A 21056-nucleotide genomic window follows, 5' to 3' on the forward strand; every position below is an offset into this window, starting at 1 on the left:
AGTGCAGGTGCAGGTACGACGATTTCATGCGTACGGCCCATGAGGAGCGGGAATGCCGTCGTCACGCCTCACCCGACCGCGCCGAGGTCATGCTCACAACTCGTCTTCCGCGACCCATATCCCCGAATGGCTAATTGGACCGGAACGGCATCGTAGTGGGTTTCGTCCCAAGAACATCGTCTGGAGGCCTCTCGGCGGCACTGCGCGGGTCTAAGAGTGTTGGAAAGGCGACTTTGCAGCGGAACCCGCTATGACGTCGAGTACCTGTCACGAATATGTCTTTGCGATATCATAAGTATCTGCTATTCTGATGTTTCCTACGCATACATCCACCAGACCTCCTCGACCCGTTTGGCCAATTCTATCGTCGCATCCCTCACAATGGTCGAGAAGGTTATACAGCTGAAATGTTACTGCAACCAGTACCCCTGGGGCAGACAGGGCTCAGATTCGCTCGCCGCCAAACTATGCTCCAAAACCCCAGGCACCGACTTCAAGATTGACGAGAACAGCCCATACGCTGAGATGTAAGGGGCCTCCAGCCCGTGTGACTGCGTCCTCGGGCACGATTGTTAACTCGTGCCAGGTGGATGGGAACATATCCCGAGCTACCGTCGTATGTGCTCGAGAGTGGCGAAGACCTACAAGATGTATTGGATAAGAACGCCGACGAACTCATCGGCAAGAACACCATCACCAAGTTTAACCACACTAAGATCCCTTACCTTCCAAAGGTGCTGTCGATAGCAAAGGCTCTTCCCCTGCAGCTACATCCTGTATGTCCCGCCTCATCCAATCACCACCCCCACTTGCTAAAGCTCTCCAGAACAAAGAGCTTGCCTCTCAACTTCACAGCCGCGACCCTGAACAGTTCACGGACCCAAACCACAAGCCGGAAATCGCACTTGCTCTATCAGACTTCGAAGCCTTTTGCGGCTTCAAGCCTCTCAAAGACATCCAGAGGCTAATGGAGTTGCCTCCCCTCCAACCTTTTCTTCCCTCCGTCAAGAAGCCCGACTTTGACGACCAATCCTTAAAGCACGTGGTGAAGACCATGCTCACAGCCTCCGACGAAGCTATCAAGAAGACCAACGACGCTCTTCTGCAACTTCCCAAAGAGCAGTTCGGCGCGGACTCCTACATCCCGGAGCTAATACCCCGTCTGTCCAAGCAGTACGACAAGACAGACAACGGCACAGTCGTGGCCCTCATCACAATGAACTACCTCAGGCTCAAGAAGGGCGACAGCATCTACATTCCCGCCGACGGCATCCACGCTTACCTGTCCGGCGACATCATTGAGTGCATGGCGCGCTCTAACAACGTCCTCAACACCGGATTCTGCCCACGCGCTGATCGCAACTCGATCGATATGTTCACCTCTTGCCTCACTTTCACGCCGCATTCGCCGGACGAGTGCATGCTTCCTCCGAAGACGTCCGAGAAGTCGAAGAATGGCAAGACGCAGGTATATGCGCCGCCGTTGAGCGAGTTTAGCGTGCTGTCTACAGAGTTGAAAGATGGCGAGGAGGAGACGGTTGATGCGATCGGTGGGCCGTCTATTTTTATCGTGACTAGTGGTGAGGGCTCGTTCAAGGCGGATGGGAAGGAGCATAAGCTTAGTGAGGGGTATATCTTCTTCGTTGGACAGGATGTAGATATGGAATTCAGGGCTACGAAGGGGTTGCAGATCTACACTGCTTATGTAGAGTAGGTCATCTTCCGATAGCCTGTAGTTGCGGTTGTAGGAGTAGGTACCGGGGAGATACCTTGCCTTGAGGCTAATCACATAACGATATATGAGTATATGCAAAGTACCTAATCTGGATACTTCCGCGAGGGGTTTGCAGGACTAGTACCGGATCCGCGTTTTGTGCGTAGATGGATGTGGAGATGTCAAGCTTCCCCGCACCTTGGAGGGATGCGGAACGGCGCAGCTATATAACCCCACAACTTAAAGCCGGGAGCAACCAGAGTGTTCTACAACTATTGCTGGGCGGCTACAGTGAAAGCAATCAACCGACTAAGACTACATTTCGGCTGCGGACTCGAGCACCACACAGATCCATCGAGACAGTCGCTGGTCATCGCATCAGTTCCTTGCGAGTTCGAACATGCTCGCAATGGTCTCGATTGGGAAGCATGACTCCATGGACGCTGCAACGGACGTTCCTTTGAAGCTGGAAGCTACACATCTCCAATCCACTTCATCAGCACCGCCATCAAGGAAGCAACCTGTTGGCTTCACCACCCTTCCAGCACCCGTGCGAAACAAGATCCATTCCCACCTCCTCGACACCGAGCTCGTCAATGCCGGCCAGCCCAACGTCTCCTACACGCACACCATCAAGAAGTCCACACTACACTTCAACGCCTCTCGCCCGCCCTTTCCAGTCGCATCCGCTCTATTCTTCGTCAACAAACAGATCTCAAAAGAAGCGCGCGACTTCTTCTACTCCAAGAACCTGTTTATCAAGTTCGAAATCTACTCCCCCGATGCACGACATGCGAAGACGATGCTGGAGGACTCGGGCGTGTTGTTCTCGGTTGCGAGTCCGGAGGCGGTGGAAAAGTGTACGACGCATGCGATGGATCTGACGATTGTGGAGAAGGGAAGCGCTGTGAAGAGAACGAGTGTTATATTTCCGGCACAGTATCTTCCTCGCCTGGTAAATTTTATGGAGCAGGCGAGTAAGGCATCTGGGGCATGGGCAGCCGGCCATGCGCTGTTTTTGTCTGTGGTCAACATGTTTGGGTTGGAGAAAGCGAGGGTGCAGGGCGATTTACTGGAATTGTTTCGGTCGTTGACAGACATTGGGAAGGTGGAAGTAGATGGAAAGGAGCTATTGGAGGGATATGCGTACGCGCTGCAGCGGAGCATGATGGCGGCGACATTCGAGGCGGATGTATGGCTGAAGGCCGTGACTGAGATGACCGACCGCGCTGAGGCAGCGCACGATAAGAGCGACTACGAAACTGCCACTCAGCAATGCCAGGCGGCAACAATATCAATCACCTACGCGTACCTCACGCGTGCGGAGACATTGCACTCGCAGCCCGAGTCCTTTGTCAAGAGTCTCCAGCATCTGCGCTGGCGCACGGAACTCACGCTCGCCACGACGCTTCATGCAAAGCACTCCCCAACCATTGCCTCCTCTTCCCCTTTGATATCAGCTTCTACTCCCACGGCAGCTCAAAAGCAAATTGCAGCCGACCTTCTCGCCGCCGAAACGGCGGCCTCCCACGCCCTCAGCTTATCCACCGACTCTCCCTCCCCAGCCTCAAACCCATGGTTCCGCTCACTTCCCCCTGAACTCATTCCACCGAATAAACCGGATTGGTTCACTGATGCAGAGCGGGGTAGGAGTTGGTATGTGCTCGGGCTGACACATATGGCGTTGGGTGAGTGTTTGTTTGCTGCGGGTGATCTGGAGAGGGCGGCAGGGTTGTTGCGTGACAATGAGGATGCTGATAAAGCGTTTGCGCAGGCGAGGAACGAGATCAACTGGGAGGTGCGGCCCGGTGTTGGGCTCAGGAAGGCTGCGTGGGTTGCGAGAAGGGAGACCGAGTAGAGCTAAGATACAACTACATGCAATGAACTTTTCGGCTCAGACGAAGAGTGAATGGTTGTGTAAGGCATGCTCGAGAATTGGGTGCTCCACTCAATGGGTTGCGTGACTGAGCGATGCCATTGGACGGGAAACCGGAAATTAGGCCTTGCTTCAAAAGACGTGTGATTCCTTGTTCTGTTTGCTTGAGGCCGAAAATTCGGGTAGGAGACTAATGGACCGATGAATTGATATCATACCATTAGAAGGAGCATCTGTGCCCCGAAGGAGAAGCACACCTAGTCCACATAGGCACTTTCCAACTCGACCTTCGATCATTCTTACACCCAACTTCTGCAGTCTGGTTCTAAAAACCTCAGATCACCTTGTGCATGACAGATGATGATCCCAACACCGCAACACGGTGAGAAGAAATCACTCGAACTTTCCGGTGACGCCGCGTTTTGTTTGCGTCGCGGGCAACATGTGGATTAACGTGACTTTGCAAGTGCGCGTATGCAAACGAACTTGTCATTCCCGCGACTCCGAGCTCCGGGGTGCGGCTCTGCATTGAGATTGAGTGTTTGCAGGCTGGAGGCATAAGAGGCGGGCCCTGCCGCTGTGCCGCTGCTTCTTTCTTTCCACACACGCTTATAGACCGGATCCTTCAAAAAGAGCTAGCTTTGGAAACAACGGGAATCACTCGTCTATATACTCACTACACATTTCATCCACCCACTTCCACATCATGTCTTCCCCTATCCGCCTTGTCGACTATTCGGATTCCGATGCGGACATGGCTGATGCCGCCTTTATTGAAGAGCCTCAAATGCGCCCTTCCAGCACTGATCCTCCTCCGAATGCTCCCACTGGCCCAAAGTCCACCAAGGCCACTGCCTTCAAGACTGGGTTCAAGAACAATCCGCCATGGCACTTCTCTGGTACTCCCTCTCCACAGACAATGCATCACCATATCCTGTACAAGAAGAATGAGAGAAAGTACTTCAGCATCACTCTCATGCAACCTCCTGTCACGCCTTGGACTCCCCTTTCTTCCCGTCGGAACATGGAGACTCGCCTTTGCTTCCATACTGGTTCCCGTATTCACGTTCTCGATTGCGGACACACCGTCGTAAGTTCCTTCCTCATGCCGTAAGTAGCCTACACTGCCTTACCACTTCCAGGCTGTACAGGGAAACGCCGAGCCCTGTGCCGCAAATTGCAAGCCCCCCATGGCCAGAATCTCCTCCACCGGCTCCACCGTCCCGACGGCTTACGCATCCGCAATCAACATCCACCGCTCCTCAACCGCTGAGACCGTGAAGGAACACATTCAACTTCTCGATGACAATGGCGATCCTATGGCACAAGAGAAGTTCGCAGCCCACGTCGATGTTCTTTGTAAGGTCTGGGACAACCAAGATCAGGAACTCCGACCGCAGGTGGACCTGATCTCCGGCAACTTCTCTTGCACCACATGCGGCACTACGGCGCACCGCGCGACTAACCCCGCTGCACCCGTCCTTCGGGCTCCCTACCATTGTATTGTGGTTGGCAAAGACGAACACGACATCGCTATCATCCACGAGCTTGGGAAGGGCATCCAGCCTCAACAATCTTCTCAATCCTCCATCAACTTCAAGACGACGAAGAAGCCACCTCCAAAGCGCTTGGGTCCTGCCAATGACAGCGGACACCGGCGTTCTAGAGCGATTGTGGGGCTGAAGGAGACTCCAGGTGAGACGAGGAAGCGCAAGAATGACGCGTGGCACTCTGCGATGCGGAGAAGGGAGAAGGAGGGAGTAATGTCGAAGTTGAGGGAGGATAACCTCATGGAGGAGTTGGATGCGATGGGCTTGAAGAGCTGGTGAGTGGTGTGGAAGTATGGCGTGCTTGTTATCAAGTTGGCGATTGGGCTCTTGAGACTACCCTAGCTTCACTAGAAGCTAGGGTGGGCAATTTACATGTGGGTGTTCCTGGCTTGAGCCAGGGTAGGATCTACGGTGGGTATTTTACAGGTTTTGTTTGGGTTCTGTAAGCACGGGTACGCCCAGGGTCTCTACTGATCTAATGTTGCTTTTGGTTCTGTAATCTACTGATATATTTACACATGCTGCCGGGAAGTGTATGTCTATAGCCGTTAAGTGAAATTCAAGTTTTCTCTGCATAACCCCAATATCACATATGAAGCATACGGCACAGTCATGAGAGGGCATATTCAATTTGACATCGACAGCCTCCAGCTTAAACACATACAACAATCTGGTCGGAAAGCCATCTCCCCTCCCAAAAAAGATAAAGTAAACCCCTCCAAAAGAGCGACTCAGGTCAGCCATAACACACGCCACGTAACCAGCCGTTCCACCCATTCATTCTTTGACCTTCTTTCAACCCAATTCTCATCAATACCAACAAAACAGTTCCGGCAAAAGCACGGAATCAACACAAGCGGCGCAAAGCGCATACATAAATGTAAACCAACCCTTCATCCAGAGGACGAGGATCACTTCAACCAAAAACCGACTCAAGCGCACATCTGTCGACTTCCAGCTCGACTGCACACTTTTCCGCCCTTCCCGTCCTGCGAAAGGAAGTAGGGAGAAGTGTGAGGAGGGAAGCAAACCAACGCTCGTTACCGATCAGCACTTCATCCTGCATCGCAAAGAGAAACCTCCCCCAGCAACAGCCTCAGCGGGTCCGAAGATGCATCCAAACAGGGCCGGTGAGATATGGAGGCGCGGAAGGACAAGGCGAAATAGAGCGATTATACCCAATATGTCCGGCCATTGCCGCACCGACGCAGACGCACGCCGATTGCGTCCTTGATTGCAGCGCCGCACGGGGACTCGCGGCCAACCGGGCAAGCCGCGGGGAGGCGGGGAGTGCGCGTGCGGGCGTACAGAAGATTCCAATCAGGGGTGTGCGCGGTGCGGGAGAGGGCAGGAGGGAAAGGGCCTCGGGGACAGACAAACCAAAGGAGATATGCACAAACCTCATTGTTGGATCACACTTTGAAAAGAAATGGACTTTGGCATCTCTTGCGAGAAAAGAGATGCGATGTTGAGACACGCCAGTTAAGGGAATACAGAAAGTACCAAACGCTCCGAAGAATGCAATGAGGGGATATCGATCCAACGCCAATAGCAAGAACAGAGCACGACGCAGCTCATTGAAACCAAAAAAAATACATGATTCGACGCCCCAGCTCGCGGAGTGCAAGCACTCAACACGCTGCTGAGGAGTGTTAGAATTGGAAAAGGATGCATTATTAAAACACTAGTTTGGGTTCGTCTACCAGCGGGGAGCAAGCTCCGTCACTCCGGCAGATATATTTCTCGAGAGCAAAGCATCATCAGAGAAAGGACCTCAAGGTCCAAGGTACGTAACCTGAGCAATTACAGCTCGTCACAGGTCAATGTAGCAACTCGTGCTGCTTCCTAGACTCAGAACGCGAACGAAAAGGCCAGGGAAGAGCAAGGGTTATCGACAATAGGATCAATGGTCGGAGAACGGATTCTTCTCACGTCGTTGTGAATCAGCGAAGGGGTTGCGCTTTTCGTCGAGAGGGGATGGGTCGGCAAATTGTCCATAGCTACTAGTGCGCAGATGGCCGGGGCGGGCGGAATCGTTGACGGTATGAGTTTCCACTTGACCGACCTTCTCAGATTCAGGGTTAGGGCTGAAGACTTGGAAAGGTCGGGGCTGCAGAGTGTACGGTGCAGCCTTGTTGACGGGGTACTCGTATGGTGGCGCTGCGTCCGCAGGATAGTCGCGGTTCTGGGGAGCATTGTCAGAGGCCGGGTCAATAACATAGGCTGTGCCTGTTGGGGTATCGCGACGCGCCATATGAGTAGCAGCGTAGACGAGACCGCCGAGCGCGATGGCAAGCCAGATGAGAAGAAGGGCAGTTGAGATGAGGGCCTCGGTCCGGATGCCGCTGAGGAGCTTCTCGACGACGTAGTTGACAGCTTCGGTAACTTCGTCCCTTGCTTTGCCGTTGGGATTGGCAAGGAGTTCCGCAGCAGAGCTCGAATTGCTCACCTTGGCAAGCGCTCCGAGGGACATCGTATCGTTCCTCACCCCAGGGAAACTGACGTGGGCGTGTTCTTGGACCCAGGTAAGCCCATTCTGGACACCGGCGATCTTGAGGCCGATAAGACAGTTAAGCACTTCCTTGATCGGATCATAGAGAACCGTGCCACCGAATGTGTCATTGAGAACACTGGACATCTTGTCGACGAAGCCATTAAGAGTGCCGTTGATTGCAGTCGTGGTAGTGTTCACCCAGCCAAGCATGTCATCGTTGATCGTGGAGTCAAGCTGCTCAACGGCTCCATTGACGCCGCCGGCCCATGACATCGAGGCGTTGTTCAACGAATCGACAACCTTCTCAGCGAACCCGGCAACTTGGTCTGTGAGTTCTGGAACCTTCTGTTGCATGCCCCTGACTAGCAGATATTGACAGAAGCAAGAGAAGAATCCTGCGATAGCTAGTGACAGTAGGAACAGCATCGGAACAGAAGTTGCGTAAGCCCACGCCCATCGCGCAACTGCTTGGCGACGGGCGGAGCCGAAGCGGCGGCCAAACCACAGACCAATTGTAGAGGAAGTCGGGCGAGAGGCGAGATAAACAACATCCATCGGCTCGTAGGCGACATCGTGGAAGAGCTGGGCGCGCTCTTGCATGCGACGGTGCCGGCGGATTTCCATGTAGGCCATAGGGACAATAGCAAGTACAGCCAGGGCGATGAGAACACCGAGAGCGATCTTCTTGGCCGAGTAAACCAGCACAACAAGGTCATCAAAGAACTTGCCGATGGAATTGCCGTCAGAGCAGAAGTCGAGCTGCTCTTTCTGTGGTACGGGAAGAAGATCTCGGTCAAAAGTAAAGTTATTCATGCCCTGGATTAGCTTCTTGACCTCTTCGAACGGGAGTCGGATCAGGTTGTCGGTGAAGTTCTGCACGTCTTGGAAGGTCGGAATGGACTCGTTGAGCTTCTGAAGGCCTTCTTGCATCTCGGGAGGAGTTTCAAGGGCTTTGAGCTTGTTGATTTGATCGTCCAAATTGATTGACGGCTTCTCAAACGAAGGTCCAAATGGAAAGTTGATCTTGTCGATGAGGCCGTTGATGCCATCAGTGACTTTCTTGGTGGCATCACCAATGCCGTTAGTGACGTCTTCAACAGTCTCGTTCAGATTTTTTGAGATAGCTTCTCCGATCTCGACTGCAGCATGAAGACTGCCACTAACGGCAAGAGTGATGAGGCAGAGGTATGTGCTCGTCATCATGTGAATGACGAAGATAACAATCTCTTCCACTCCGGTGACACTGAGTTCCATCATCTGCATGAGTCCGTTGACTGCTTTTTCGACGCCGGCCGCGGTCATCTCGTTGATGCCATCGGCCATGAAGTGGGGCATGGAAGCCATGGAACTGCCCATATTTTCGACTTGGGTGCACGCGCTGAGTGCCTCTCTACGAGCTGACGCAAGGCTTGAGTCAGTGCTCGCGATGGCGAAGAGGAGGCGGATGAGAACGAGGAGTAGAAGAATGGTCCAGCGGTTGATCCATATCTGCGAGAGCCTAGCTCGAAGGCCGAGGTATGGTTTGAGGTATGGTGTTTGGTTTAACGGAGGTCGTGGTGATTCTTGAGTTGGGTAGCTGTCTCGCATCTCATAATCGCCAGCGGACAGATGTGGAGGTACAGCAGGGAAGTTTTGCTGTTGGTTCGCCGTGGAAGCCATGACGAAAGTGGATGGTTATGGGCGCGAGGTCTGGGCAGAGTATTAGATGGGTTGCAGGAAGCCAGCGCCAGGCTGAGGATTTTGAGGTTCGTGAGAGTCGTAGAAAGGTGGTATGACGATGCACGATATCTTCCAGAGATGTTGGCGTATGAAATCGATGTCGGAGGCGAGTAGTATGATTAGGCAATAAGAGACAATGGAGGACAAGAGGACAATAATAGACCCAAACGCTCCGCACAATGCAACAAAGAAAGGTGGTGAAGGCGAAGGTGAAAGCGCAGTATGGAAGAGGAGTGGGAAAGGATACAGTCTTGGGTCATTCACCGCACATGTCGACTTGAAACAAAGTGTAGTACGTACCGCGAGGAAGCGCAGGACGGAGCACAGGCCGGCTGCAAGCGCCAATGGCAGCGCAAACAGTGGGCTGCTTCGACGTCGACGTCCAACAGCGCATCCAGTACGTTGCGGCTCTGTTGTGGGTCTGGCGAGATGTGGATAGGTGAGCGGCCCAGATAGGCGCCCACGTAGGCGGAACAAGGGCCTGGCGACCAGTCATTTGCGTGGCAGGTGGTCAGGCTGGAGAAGGCCCAAACACCGCGCGAGGACAGTCTCGTGCGGAGCCAACTGTTATTTCGAGCTTCTCGCTGCTCGAGTGGTTGTCGCGGGTTGTCTGGGCGGGCGTCCTTTGTTCACCGGCTTGCGCCCACTGGCTGCCCTGGCGCGCAGCGGAGGCGAGAGGCCCCGCGACGTACCAGGCGGGGCAGGGCGGATTGTTGTCGAGCGCAAGGGAAACCACCTCTGGGGTCGTTCGGTCGCAGGCAGAGGAGGCTCAAAGCTGCAAGACATGGCGGGCGGCGTGGTTTTGTACGGCATCCGCACGCTGCGCTAACGGGCAATGCGCCTTCCCTGTTTCTGCAGGCTGGCACCGACGTCATCATTCCGTGTCTCGAAGCAGTCTCGAAGCAGTGAGCGCGGTTCACTCTCTCCATCGTCTACAGAGTCTGCTGCGCATGGTCGTCGTGGTCAAGCTGAGCATGGCTCCTCCTCGGGAGCTCTGCTTGGGCTCCACGAGAACAACAGAGCGTGCCCGACCCACTTTCGTGCCGCTGGCGATGCCCTCGGTTGCGCACCCGCGGCTGCAAGGTTGCGGCGTAGCGCCGAGCCAAGCAGGCGCGATCCGGGGAAGCGTGGACCAATCAAGCCCTGGCCAATCTCGACTTCAAAACAAGCCACTTCAGACGACGTGCCTTCCCTTGAGTTCTTACATTCACAAGTGTTCTTCCATGCTCCCCGCAAGTTGCGCCATGCCGAAGAAGATCCGTTGTATCTAGGGCCAGATATCCTATCTCCCCTCAACATTGTCTCTGCCTTGTCTCCCTTTTCTATGCCCCCTCGGCTTCTTGTAGATTGTTCGTAAACGATCCACGAAAACTGGACAGGCTGCTCATCAAGAGAGACCATGATACGGCGGGTACGGGTAGAGCAGATACATCCCCTAAAAGAGTTATTGGAGTCATGGACCGCAGGCTTCAGCATCGCTGCACAGTGAAAAAGCAGCCGTCTGTCGCATCGCGGCCGACTTCCGTCTCATTCGTTTGTTGTTTTATCAAGCTACTTTGATCAGCTATCCATGTGGATCTTGCGAATGCTAGACTGCTTTTTTCTCACAATATCATCTTCCGATGCAACTCGTAGCTTTCACCGGATCCTTGCCCGCCCGTTTCTGCTGTGCATGCTTGCGCACTTGCGCGGCTACAGGCCGGTACATCGCTAGATTCACCAGGTCTGAATTCCAGCAGGCGTTCGGAGACTTGTGTTGTGGTAGCGTGATTGTGGTTGAAGAAGCTGAGCTCTTAGATTATCGCTTGCGCGCGCTCGAGGCGCATCTTGTTCGCGTTACTCGGAAGTGCAGGGTCCAAAGCTTAGTTGCGGGCAGTTGTTGCGGACAACCGTGCCCAAGGTTGTGATGGCTTCACCTGGCTGCTCTCTTGGGCCTCTGCGTCGTGGTCCCTAACCTTACGCCACGCTCCGCCTGTATAAAATCCATCGCCCTCTGCACGACCTCTCTCGACCCTCTTTTGTTATCGATCTGACGCGCTCAGCCGCGACCGTTCACCGCAAACCTTCTCGCCGCATCTTCGTCGCCCGAACTGTTTACTTATATTTCACACCCTCGTACACCACGTTCGTCTGTATTCGCTTCTTCTGGCCGTCGCCTCGTTTTGGACATAGACAAGAAGCTTGTCGCTGGCTATTGTAGTGACGGAGCTGCATCGGCTGGAAACAGCGCGTGGCTGTTACAAGTTGCCGCCTGATTAGACCAGTAAGTCTCTCACCTAGGCCTGGTGAGCACTGATATTATTCTCAATGCGGACCTTCAATGGCATCTCACCGTATCCTCTCATTGTCATTTTACCCCACACTAGGCGGTGTTCCTGGAGCTACTATATTAACCTCCGATAGGTTTCCTTTCTTCCAACATACCGCCACTTCGGAGCTCTCGAGCGCAGGATACCCACTACTACGGACAACGAGGTGGTCTCGGTACGTATAATTCGTCTTACTTCTACCTCTGCCCGCAAACGTCTGGCAAACGTTTCTTCCACTAGCTTTCGCAACGGATATCTCGGACAGGTTCTTAAGATTTGATGTAAATCTATCATAATGTAGCACAAGCTTCAAACAGCGTTTGCCTACCCCTCAGGTCTCGTCAGACCGGTCACGCCTTCCGATTCACTTGTTAGTGCAACTTTCGTCATCGGCCACTTGGAAATCTGCTTATTATTTTCTCACTGCTCAACTACTGCGGGGTAGTACCTTGTTCAGACGTTGCATGGCAGAATTGTCGGGCCATTTATTCATCAATCCAGCCGTCACTGACCAACGATTTCAAGAGCACAGTGTCTACCGCTTCTCAGCTACAAGTCACCGACAACGATAATCCAAAGCTCTACTAGAGCTCGCCTCGAATACCTCACACCCTCCTACACTATCCATCCCTGTCGTCACTTCCTGCATTCTGTCCCCCAGCCAAGCCATCCTTGAATGGCCTCTCAGGATCACAATCTGGGTGGGGAGTTCCCCGGCAGCGGCGGTGTGGATTTGCAGGAGACCGTCTCGTCTTCATCATCTTCTTCGGAGGGTAGCCAGACGCTTCAGGGCGACAGTCTTGATGATGCGCAGGCCTCCAACGAATCCCCGGGGGTGGCTTCTCCTATCAGCTCTCCGATTGATGGCGGCGATCTTTCCGCGATCACAGGCTCCCGCTTCTGGAAATCTGGAGGTCACTTTGTCCACAATACCAATACTAGCCATGAGCATCCTAGTCCGCTGGCACCTCGAGACCTGCGTCCGCTGAGACCTCGAAATGTCTTTGGCCATGGTCATGGACCTGCCGCAAACCCTTTCGCCGGCCATGGGTTCCGTAGCTCGCGAACCTGGGTGTCAGAGGAAGCCCAACACCATCAGGAGTTTGTCATCATTCGCAACGCTATGCGTCGGCTCTTCAAAAACAGCGATGTCGCGAAGTGGAAATTGCAGGATTATACTGATCACAAGGAAGGCATGCTTGCATCGAAGAAGGCTCTACTAGCCCGGGCTGTGGAGCAGAAGGAGCTTGAGCGTGCTGTCCAGGTACCTCACTCTGATCCCAAGAGGGATGAGTCCATCAGTAAGCTTCTTTTTCAAATCTTCAGTACGTGTAATTATCTAACAACAACAAGCCAAGATCATGCCCAATGCCAATTTAAGTATGACCGGCAATACCTCGCGCGTCCTTGGCATGAAGACAATCTGGTGTCTCGACTGGATGAACGGTAAGGATGAGATTTCCCCATGGCCGTCCCTTGCGGAGATGAAGTGGGAAGGCGATGATCGAGCTAAGACAGCTTGCGGTCGCTTCCTTCCGCTCCCTCGCGAGCCAGGCGCACCGACTATTCCGTGGGGTCAGCTCCAGGTCAGTATCACCGATAATCCCACGTTCAATTACAGCATCTAACAGTTTTGAAGGTAATCGAGCAATACACACTCGACCAAGTCCAATGCATCCCCACCATGGAGGACGTCTACCTCCCTGTCGACGAGATCGAAGAGGAAGATATTCCAAAGTGCCTGAATCAGGACCTCCTCGACGCGCTAGAGGAATCCCTCTAGCAAGCCCACCGTCTGCCCGGGCAACTACCGGCAACCGCATCAAGCATATGTTCTTCGCTTGCCTTACGCATCGATTTCTGACCACAGACCACAACCTCGACGACCATCAAAGGACTTTCAACGGCATGTGTTACTACCTGTCACCGACACTCGTTGGCCGGACGGCAATCGGTGTGTAAGCGAGGTGTACGCCGGTGTTGTAATGGGTACGGCGGTGAGGTGAGTTGGGCGCGTATGCCAACGGCTTTGATCCCTTGCCCTTCAGATTTGTCTCGATCTCTCTTTCCCTTCCACCGACCCTTGTCTTTTGGCGACTGGGCATTTTGGGTCATGGTGAGTTCTACAATGGCTTTCTTGTTTCTGCGGTACCCCAACACCCCCATTCCCCTTAATCTGGCTTTCATTCTCCATTGGATATGGAGCAGCACGATTTCATGGCGTTTAGTCTAAGAAATACCCCCTGCTTCCTAAGAGTCTTTCACCTTACTCATGGGCGGCTACTTTCTGCAGCTGCTTTGACACCCGCAATTCGGCATGTACAGTAGTTTCTCGGTAATTTGCAGAGAACCCCCAAAAGTTCCTTTCCACTACTATGAATCGAATGAACCTGCTCACATTGATGCTAAAACAGTGAGTTCTTGTAACTCCACGAGCTTCGCAGAAGCCGCATGCTACAAAAAGGCTGCCTTTGCTAAGCATTCATGCTGTGTTGTGTCGTGTGCAAGTTGGTGGTGTGAAGCGTCGAAGCTCGAGCACGTGGGGCACGGACCATGGCTCAAGCCAGCAATGACGACGGACCGCGGCGCATGCGCACAGCTCATGGAGCTCACGACAGCATCAACCTCACCGCATAGCAACATGAGCGTAGCGTAATGAATCTCCTCACGCTGTCGTCCCCACCCTCAACATGCTGTCCGCTTTCACAGCCCGACCGATTATCGAGCTGAAGCCACGCGACAAGTCCAAGATCGAATCCATCCTCGCCTACGGTATGCAGCTACCCTGACCTAGCCGTCTACCGGGTGAGACGCTGACTGACAGCGTGCAGGTAATAGAGTACTTGTTGGCCTAAACACCGGCTCTCTACGCATTTACCGTGTCAACGAGACTACCGAAGACGACGAGCAACCCGCGCAGAACGGCGAGCAGAACGGCAGCGACCAGCCCGAGTCGCAGGCACCCAAGGTCAAGCCCGTAGATCTCCTGCGCGAAGAAGACAAGTTCTCGCGACGCCCGGTACAGCAGCTGGCTATCATCAAGGAGGCAAACATCCTCCTGTCGCTGTCAGACAATCATGTCTCGGTTTACGATCTGCAGACGTATGCGTTACAGGAGAAGCTAGAGCGGACACGGGGCGCCACAACCTTCGCCGTGACAAGCAACATCGTCAAAGATCCTGGCACGGGCATTCCGACCATCGTGAGCAGGCTGGCAGTCGCCGTCAAGCGGAAGATCATACTATGGACGTGGCAGGACATGGAATTGAGCGGTGATGCCGAGATCACCCTTGTTGCTTCGGTCAAGAGCCTGACGTGGGCAACGGGTACCAAGATTGTCGCTGGTATGGATCCTGGTTTTGTCATGGTCAATGTCGAGAGCCAGGAAATTCAGGACATCGTTAAGCCGGGTCCGTTGGGCGAAGCTGGTGGTCAGGGCGGGACCAGATTTGGCGCTGTGTCTTCATCCGGCATGGGTTATATGGGTATGGGAAGCTGGGTGCCGAAGCCATTGGCAACACGGCTGCAAGAGGGCGAGATGCTACTGTCCAAGGATGTAAACAGCTTATTCATCGACACCGACGGGAATGCCCTCGATAAGCGACAAGTACCATGGCCATCGGCGCCCGAGTGCCTTGCATACTCGTACCCGTACATGCTATCGCTACAGCCACCCGCAAAAGGAGGACTGGAAATCAGGAATCCGGATACGCTCAACCTTCTGCAAACCATCGCCCTGCCGAACGCGAACTTTCTCCACGTCCCGCAACCAAACATCAGCTTAGCACATGCCGGCAAAGGCTTCCTTGTAGGGAGTGATCGGTGCATCTGGAGAATGGGTGCGCAGAGCTACGAATCACAGATTGACGAGCTTGTTGCCAATGGTCGGTTCGATGAGGCCCTGAGTCTTCTCAATATGTTGGAGGATACACTTCTTCTCGACAAGGAAGAGAGAATAAGGGAGATTATGATTCTCAAGGCACAGGCTTTGTTCGAGCTACGCAAGTTTCGCGAGGCCATGGATCTTTTCACGGATGCCAAAGCGCCACCCGAACGTGTTATCGCGCTGTATCCCAAGTCCATCGCGGGCAACTACTCCTCAGTGGAGAGCGTAAAGGACGATGAGAGTGTGGCCGATGAAGAGGAGGCAACGAACGGAGACAAGGCTCCCGCCGAAAGCAAGGAACTGCCTTCCACGGCAGGCAACACCATTGGGCGTTCGATGATGGGCAGATTGGTCGGCCATAAAAAGGTGGACTCCGATACCGCGTCTATTCGATCGTCATTGAAGGACTCGAGAGAAGATACCGCCGACGCCGCCAGTATTAAAGGGAAGACCTCGGAAACCATTCTACCGGATAAGAACCTAGAAGGTAAGGACTTGAGGCTCGCGGTGCGTGCTTTGCAAGTGTATCTGGCACAGTGTCGGGTGCAAATTAAGCGCTACATCGACATCGACGGCACATTGAAAGAGCCATTACCTGAGCAAAGTGATAGCCAAGCGGAAGAGTACAAGCCACCATTTCACTACTTCATAAAGACGACAGCATCGCTAGGGCATGTTGATTGGGCTACGGAGCTTTTGAAAGCAGCTCAGCTCGTCGACACCACCCTCTTCCGTGCGTACATGTTAGCAAGCCCAGGCCTAGCCGGTCCACTATTTCGTCTTCCCAACTTCTGCGAACCAGATGTTGTTCAAGAGAGGCTCTACGAGACTGGTCGGTATGCCGACCTGATCGACTTCCTACACGGCAAGAAAATGCACCGTCAGGCACTAGAGCTCCTCGAAAAGTTCGGAAAGAACGAAGCAGAAGACGAGGTTTCGTCCGCGCTTCAGGGTCCTCAACGAACAGTCGGTTACTTGCAGCAGCTACCACCGGAGATGATAGATCTCATCCTCGAGTTCGCGGAATGGCCGCTGCGAACGGATACTAAGCTCGGCATGGAAGTATTTCTTGCTGACACGGAAAACGCTGAAACATTGCCTCGCCACAAGGTGGTTGAATTCCTCGAAAAGATTGACTCGAAGCTTGCTGTGGAGTACTTGGAACACATCATCGAGGAATTGAACGATCTCACACCTGAATTCCATCAAAAGCTGGTCGATCTGTTCCTCGAGAGGCTTAGGGCTCATGAATTCGAAGATGACGAAGGGAAACAAAGATGGAGGTACCGATTGCAGACATTCCTCAAGACCAGCACGAATTACAACACTATGCGCGTGTTTAGGCAGCTGCCATCGGACGAGGCGGACTACTACGAGGCGAGGGCCGTAGTCCTCAGCAAGATGGGCAACCACAAGCAAGCTTTGCAGATCTACGTCTTCGACATGAAAGACTACCAAAAGGCTGAAGAGTAAGCACTTCACAGCCCAGATACTTCGCTATGCTAACTACCCCAGATACTGCAACCAAACCTACATGTCCACCATCCAACCCGCCTCACCCACTCGCTCTTCCTTTCAGCCCTCCACAGCCCCAACCCCAACCCCCACGACGACGCCGAACCTTCCATTTACCAGGTCCTTCTCTCCCTCTACCTTGCTCCACCCCACCCACACACACCTAATTGGTCCCCGCTCTTAATCTCCTCTCCCGCCACGGTGCCCGCCTTCCGGCCAACACAACTCTCGACCTTGTGCCGCCCTCCCTCCCAATCAAAGACCTAGAATCCTACTTCCAAGGCCGGATCCGCAGCGCGAACTCCTGCTCAACGAAGAGCGCATCGTCGCTCGCTTACGCGGCGTGGAAAAGGTCGAGGTGGAAGCCACGGTGCTGCTGGGCGAGGGGAAAGTTGACAGTCACGGGAGACATGTGCCCGGAGGATTGAATAGGAGGGTTGTGATTAATGAGGAGAGACATTGTGCGGTTTGTCATAAGCGGTTTGGTGGGAGTGCGATTAGGGTTTATCCCGATAACAGTGTGGTGCATTCGGGATGTTTGAGGGGAGTGTAAGGAAGGCGGGGAGGGAGGGGTGGAGGTAAAGAGGAGGAATGCTGGTTGGTTTGATACCCGATGTCATTTGGTGGGAATGTAACTGAATTTCCTATTCACCGCCGTGCTTACTGTGAGTGCTACCGGTTGAGCTAGCTCGCGCGTCTGGCAGCGCATCATCCATGATTGTTTGCCTCCATATGCCTCGAAACCTCCGTCTGCCGCAGCCTCCGCACCGTGCTTACCCCATCTCCCGTCCCATCTACCCTGCCCGCGCCTACGATGTTGCACGCTTCTCATTGCCAGCTGTGCTCACATGCGCATGCGGGGAAGAGACATTCTTCACCTTGTTCACAAACACTCGTAGAAGTTCAACGTAATCGTTGGGTATCTTATGGCACCTATGTCTACGTACAAATAAGTCACGAAGCACGCTGCACGACTAGGAAGTCCACAATTTTGCATTACAGCTGAATCTATGCGGCTGCATCATGAGCAAGAATTTGGCACAGTCTCGCTCGCAAGTCTATTGAGTCTACTTTAGCTAATGTCGTTGAAATAGCCTCTAATTTGAAGTTTAGAGGTGTTCACCTTTTGCTTCCACAGCTAAGTTGTCTATCTTTGCGCCAACTTCGCGGTGGTTTATATTTGTTTGTTCATTCCGAAGGTTCAAATTGAAGCGCATCGGCCCCAAGGCTGCAGCATCGTTGGAGGTAGTGATGGAAGTGATTTCTCTTCTTGAAATTACCACTTTCGCTCGGACTATAGTCGGGAGACAGCCTAGCGTTAACGAACGTGGTCGAGTGGAGACGGTGCATCCATCACGAAGCCGCTTCGACGCAGGCGTCGATGTGCTCCTCCATCGACATCTTCGTACCGGATGGATGTCTTGGGAGCTCCCCATATTGCCCACCCTCGGCTATGTTTCCGTCATCATCCGAAAATTCCTCGCCGCTCGGAGCTAAGCAGCGCTCGTGCGGCAGTCCATGTTCGAGGACACAACCCAAATCTGTGCCATGGCGCATTACATGCAGCTGCCTTTCCCAATCTAGAAAACACATTCGCTCCCCCCCCCCCAAAAAAAAAAACAGTTCGCTTAGTGTTAGAACAAGCGGCTCGTCAGGCCTCTCGATCACCACGATCTGTGTTCTGGCTTCGAGCGAGAAGGTTGGAGAGCTATAATTAGTATCCATGGCCGGTATTTCCCAATTAACTTTGCGAGCTTCCGGGCGGTACAGGGTCATCTGGTCCTATGTTTCTATAGGTTTTTGGTGTGCCTCGTACCACTTGGATAGCGGGCGCAGCACAATGGGTCGTAATGGAAGGTAGCCTCCGAACCCATCTGTGTCGATGTCTTTGGTGGATATGAAATGCCACAATGGCCCTCAGTTGGAGGTAGATTTTGCATCAATATGGATACGGCGATAGGGTTGAGATGTCTGGAAATGTTGTAAATGTAGCGCTTGGTGATGTCCTCGCCCTTGGCATCAAAGCCGAAATCACCGTAGGGAGCAATTGGGATCGTCATCATCGATATTAGGCATGATGTCGTTGGGTCGAATGTGTCGGTGGGGTCTGAGTAGTCGTTAGGCACCCATGTCTTGTGTTGCAGGAGTGGCGAGTCGGGGATGAGCTTATGCCAGGTGCGATTGACACATGCGCACCGGATAATGTGAAGAGGCGGAAGTTCGGAAACGATTTTGCTGTGATAGCTCGGTAATGGAGGGAACAGTAGAGTAGCCGGCCGCGATGGGGTTTTGTTGTCGATACGTGGGTAATTAGATAATGCAGATTGGCCTTCAAAGGCGGATTTCTTTCGCATCAAGGGTTTGTCTACAAGTTGGACCGTGAATATTGTCGTTTGATGAAAGCGTTGCGACGTACGCAATTCCAGGTAGATACATACATAGGCTACATTGGGCCCATCAGCGAGAGCCAGGAAGACAGACAGTCGCACTGAGCCACTTCAGGAACATGGCCCTATTGCTTCGGCCTTGTCGCGCAGGGCAGAACTATGGAATGATCGACGCTAGGTGCGGTCGCGTACGTGGAACTTCTTTTGCAAGCTGTCGATCTCAGCCTACAACGCGGCAGCATCCTGCTCCACTTCTATGGCAGACTTCTGCGACTCCAGCCTCTTGATATGCTTCCAAGACTATCGGGGATAATCGTGCGCATCCTTCAGCTAAAGCTTTCCACCGTTCAGTTCGATTCCATATCATCCTTCTGCTTGCATGGATGTGGTCCTCTTCATCTTTGCGCATGTGGTCGGCGTAGGCAGCCATGAAACCTTCAATCAGCGTCCACAACCTCCTCCCCATAATTGGCTTCCTCCTTCGCATCGACGCCCTGACCGCCACTCGCTTTATCCTCCTCCATTTTTTGCGTCAAAAACGCGTTGGCGTCGGATTGCAGTGCTTTTGTGGCGGATTGCAGCGCGGCGAGGTAGGCGGTACGGTCAGAAGCAGTGGGGAGGCGGGGAGGGTGGGAAGCGCATACGTGAATGTTCGCGGATCGGTAGAGGGGGCGAGGTGTATGTTGCGGCTAGGGAGGTCATTGTCGAAGTAAGATGGCCGAGAAGGTTGAGAGTGGAAGGTCGGAGCGGTGGCGGGGTGAAGGCGCTTCGATTCTGGCCGGAAGGCGCTACGGTAGTGGGGCTTGGTCTGTTCTCGATAAATTCACGATACCACCCATCTTTTGCTCTTCATGAAGCCAAAGTCAAGTCATATTATATATTTTTACCTAAACTATGAGCCTACATTCTCTTTACCTCGGGATTCTAGACGCTGACTCAAGCATCCAAGCCATACTCATGCAGTTGAGGTGGCGTCAGGAGCGGACCAGCGATTCCGTCCACCGTCGCCGTTCGCCAGCATAATACACATCTAGCGAAGAGCGGAATATTCTCCGTGTTTAGAATCTTGGCCCGGTCTGGTCGTGAAGCTTCTCGACTGAGTCTGGCTCTGGCTGCCAAGGTCTCGTGATGGGACCTTCTCAAACACGTCCAGGTTTTGTAGATCAATCTGCTGCAGCCGATGCGACCAGACCACGGTCATGGGATGCCGAGGCCTAGGTCTCAGCTTTTCCTCGGAATGCTCGCACCAAGGCTGAAGACTGCCAGAAGTGGCAATTACAGAAGCTCGTTGTTTTGTGGAAAACACCGACATGAGACACCCCCGGGGTACAGATATTTGCTTTTGGCAGCTCGCAATGTCACGACAGGCGATGAACGTCGAACGCCGCAAGAATACCTACAGTCGGAGTCGACTCCAAACCTTTGCTCCACCATCTCACCGACCCCGGGAGCTCCAGACTCGACGATTCATAGATTTCTGTCATCTATGTTTGGTTGTCTACGTTGATCCCCGGTCACGCATCTGCGATAACGGCATCTAATTGTGGCTTGACGCCCGGACGAGCTCTACGCAAGTTCCTGAAACGAATCTGCGATCGGCCGAGCT

At 53.4% G+C, this 21056-nt stretch overlaps 6 protein-coding genes across 6 annotated transcripts; 5 read left to right on the top strand and 1 right to left on the bottom strand.

Moving 5' to 3' along the window:
• Positions 1–381: 381 nt before the first annotated feature.
• N0V89_004302 (uncharacterized protein) lies at positions 382–1714 on the top strand (the record flags this gene model as incomplete). Its single annotated transcript, XM_056213089.1, has 3 exons — positions 382–527; positions 587–776; positions 827–1714. The coding sequence occupies 3 exons, from the start codon at positions 382–384 to the stop codon at positions 1712–1714; spliced, it is 1224 nt and encodes a 407-aa protein (XP_056073397.1).
• An 85-nt stretch (positions 1715–1799) lies between these two features.
• Positions 1800–3572, top strand: N0V89_004303 (uncharacterized protein; the record flags this gene model as incomplete). Its single annotated transcript, XM_056213090.1, has 2 exons — positions 1800–1803; positions 2029–3572. The coding sequence occupies 2 exons, from the start codon at positions 1800–1802 to the stop codon at positions 3570–3572; spliced, it is 1548 nt and encodes a 515-aa protein (XP_056073398.1).
• A 724-nt stretch (positions 3573–4296) lies between these two features.
• Positions 4297–5419, top strand: N0V89_004304 (uncharacterized protein; the record flags this gene model as incomplete). Its single annotated transcript, XM_056213091.1, has 2 exons — positions 4297–4680; positions 4733–5419. The coding sequence occupies 2 exons, from the start codon at positions 4297–4299 to the stop codon at positions 5417–5419; spliced, it is 1071 nt and encodes a 356-aa protein (XP_056073399.1).
• A 1624-nt stretch (positions 5420–7043) lies between these two features.
• PRM1 (plasma membrane fusion protein prm1) lies at positions 7044–9293 on the bottom strand (the record flags this gene model as incomplete). Its single annotated transcript, XM_056213092.1, has 1 exon — positions 7044–9293. The coding sequence occupies one exon, from the start codon at positions 9291–9293 to the stop codon at positions 7044–7046; it is 2250 nt and encodes a 749-aa protein (XP_056073400.1).
• A 3045-nt stretch (positions 9294–12338) lies between these two features.
• On the top strand, positions 12339–13445 carry N0V89_004306 (uncharacterized protein; the record flags this gene model as incomplete). The annotated part of the gene is made up of 3 exons (XM_056213093.1): positions 12339–12963; positions 13016–13248; positions 13302–13445. 3 exons carry the CDS (start codon positions 12339–12341, stop codon positions 13443–13445), a joined length of 1002 nt encoding a protein of 333 aa, XP_056073401.1.
• Positions 13446–14352: 907 nt separating this feature from the next.
• Positions 14353–17021, top strand: VAM6 (Vacuolar morphogenesis protein 6; the record flags this gene model as incomplete). The annotated part of the gene is made up of 2 exons (XM_056213094.1): positions 14353–14434; positions 14494–17021. 2 exons carry the CDS (start codon positions 14353–14355, stop codon positions 17019–17021), a joined length of 2610 nt encoding a protein of 869 aa, XP_056073402.1.
• Between the last annotated feature and the right edge of the window lie 4035 nt (positions 17022–21056).

The sequence above is a fragment of the Didymosphaeria variabile genome (assembly GCF_027946475.1).
Source record: "Didymosphaeria variabile strain IMI 356815 chromosome Unknown scaffold_3, whole genome shotgun sequence".
NCBI lineage: Eukaryota > Fungi > Ascomycota > Dothideomycetes > Pleosporales > Didymosphaeriaceae > Didymosphaeria > Didymosphaeria variabile.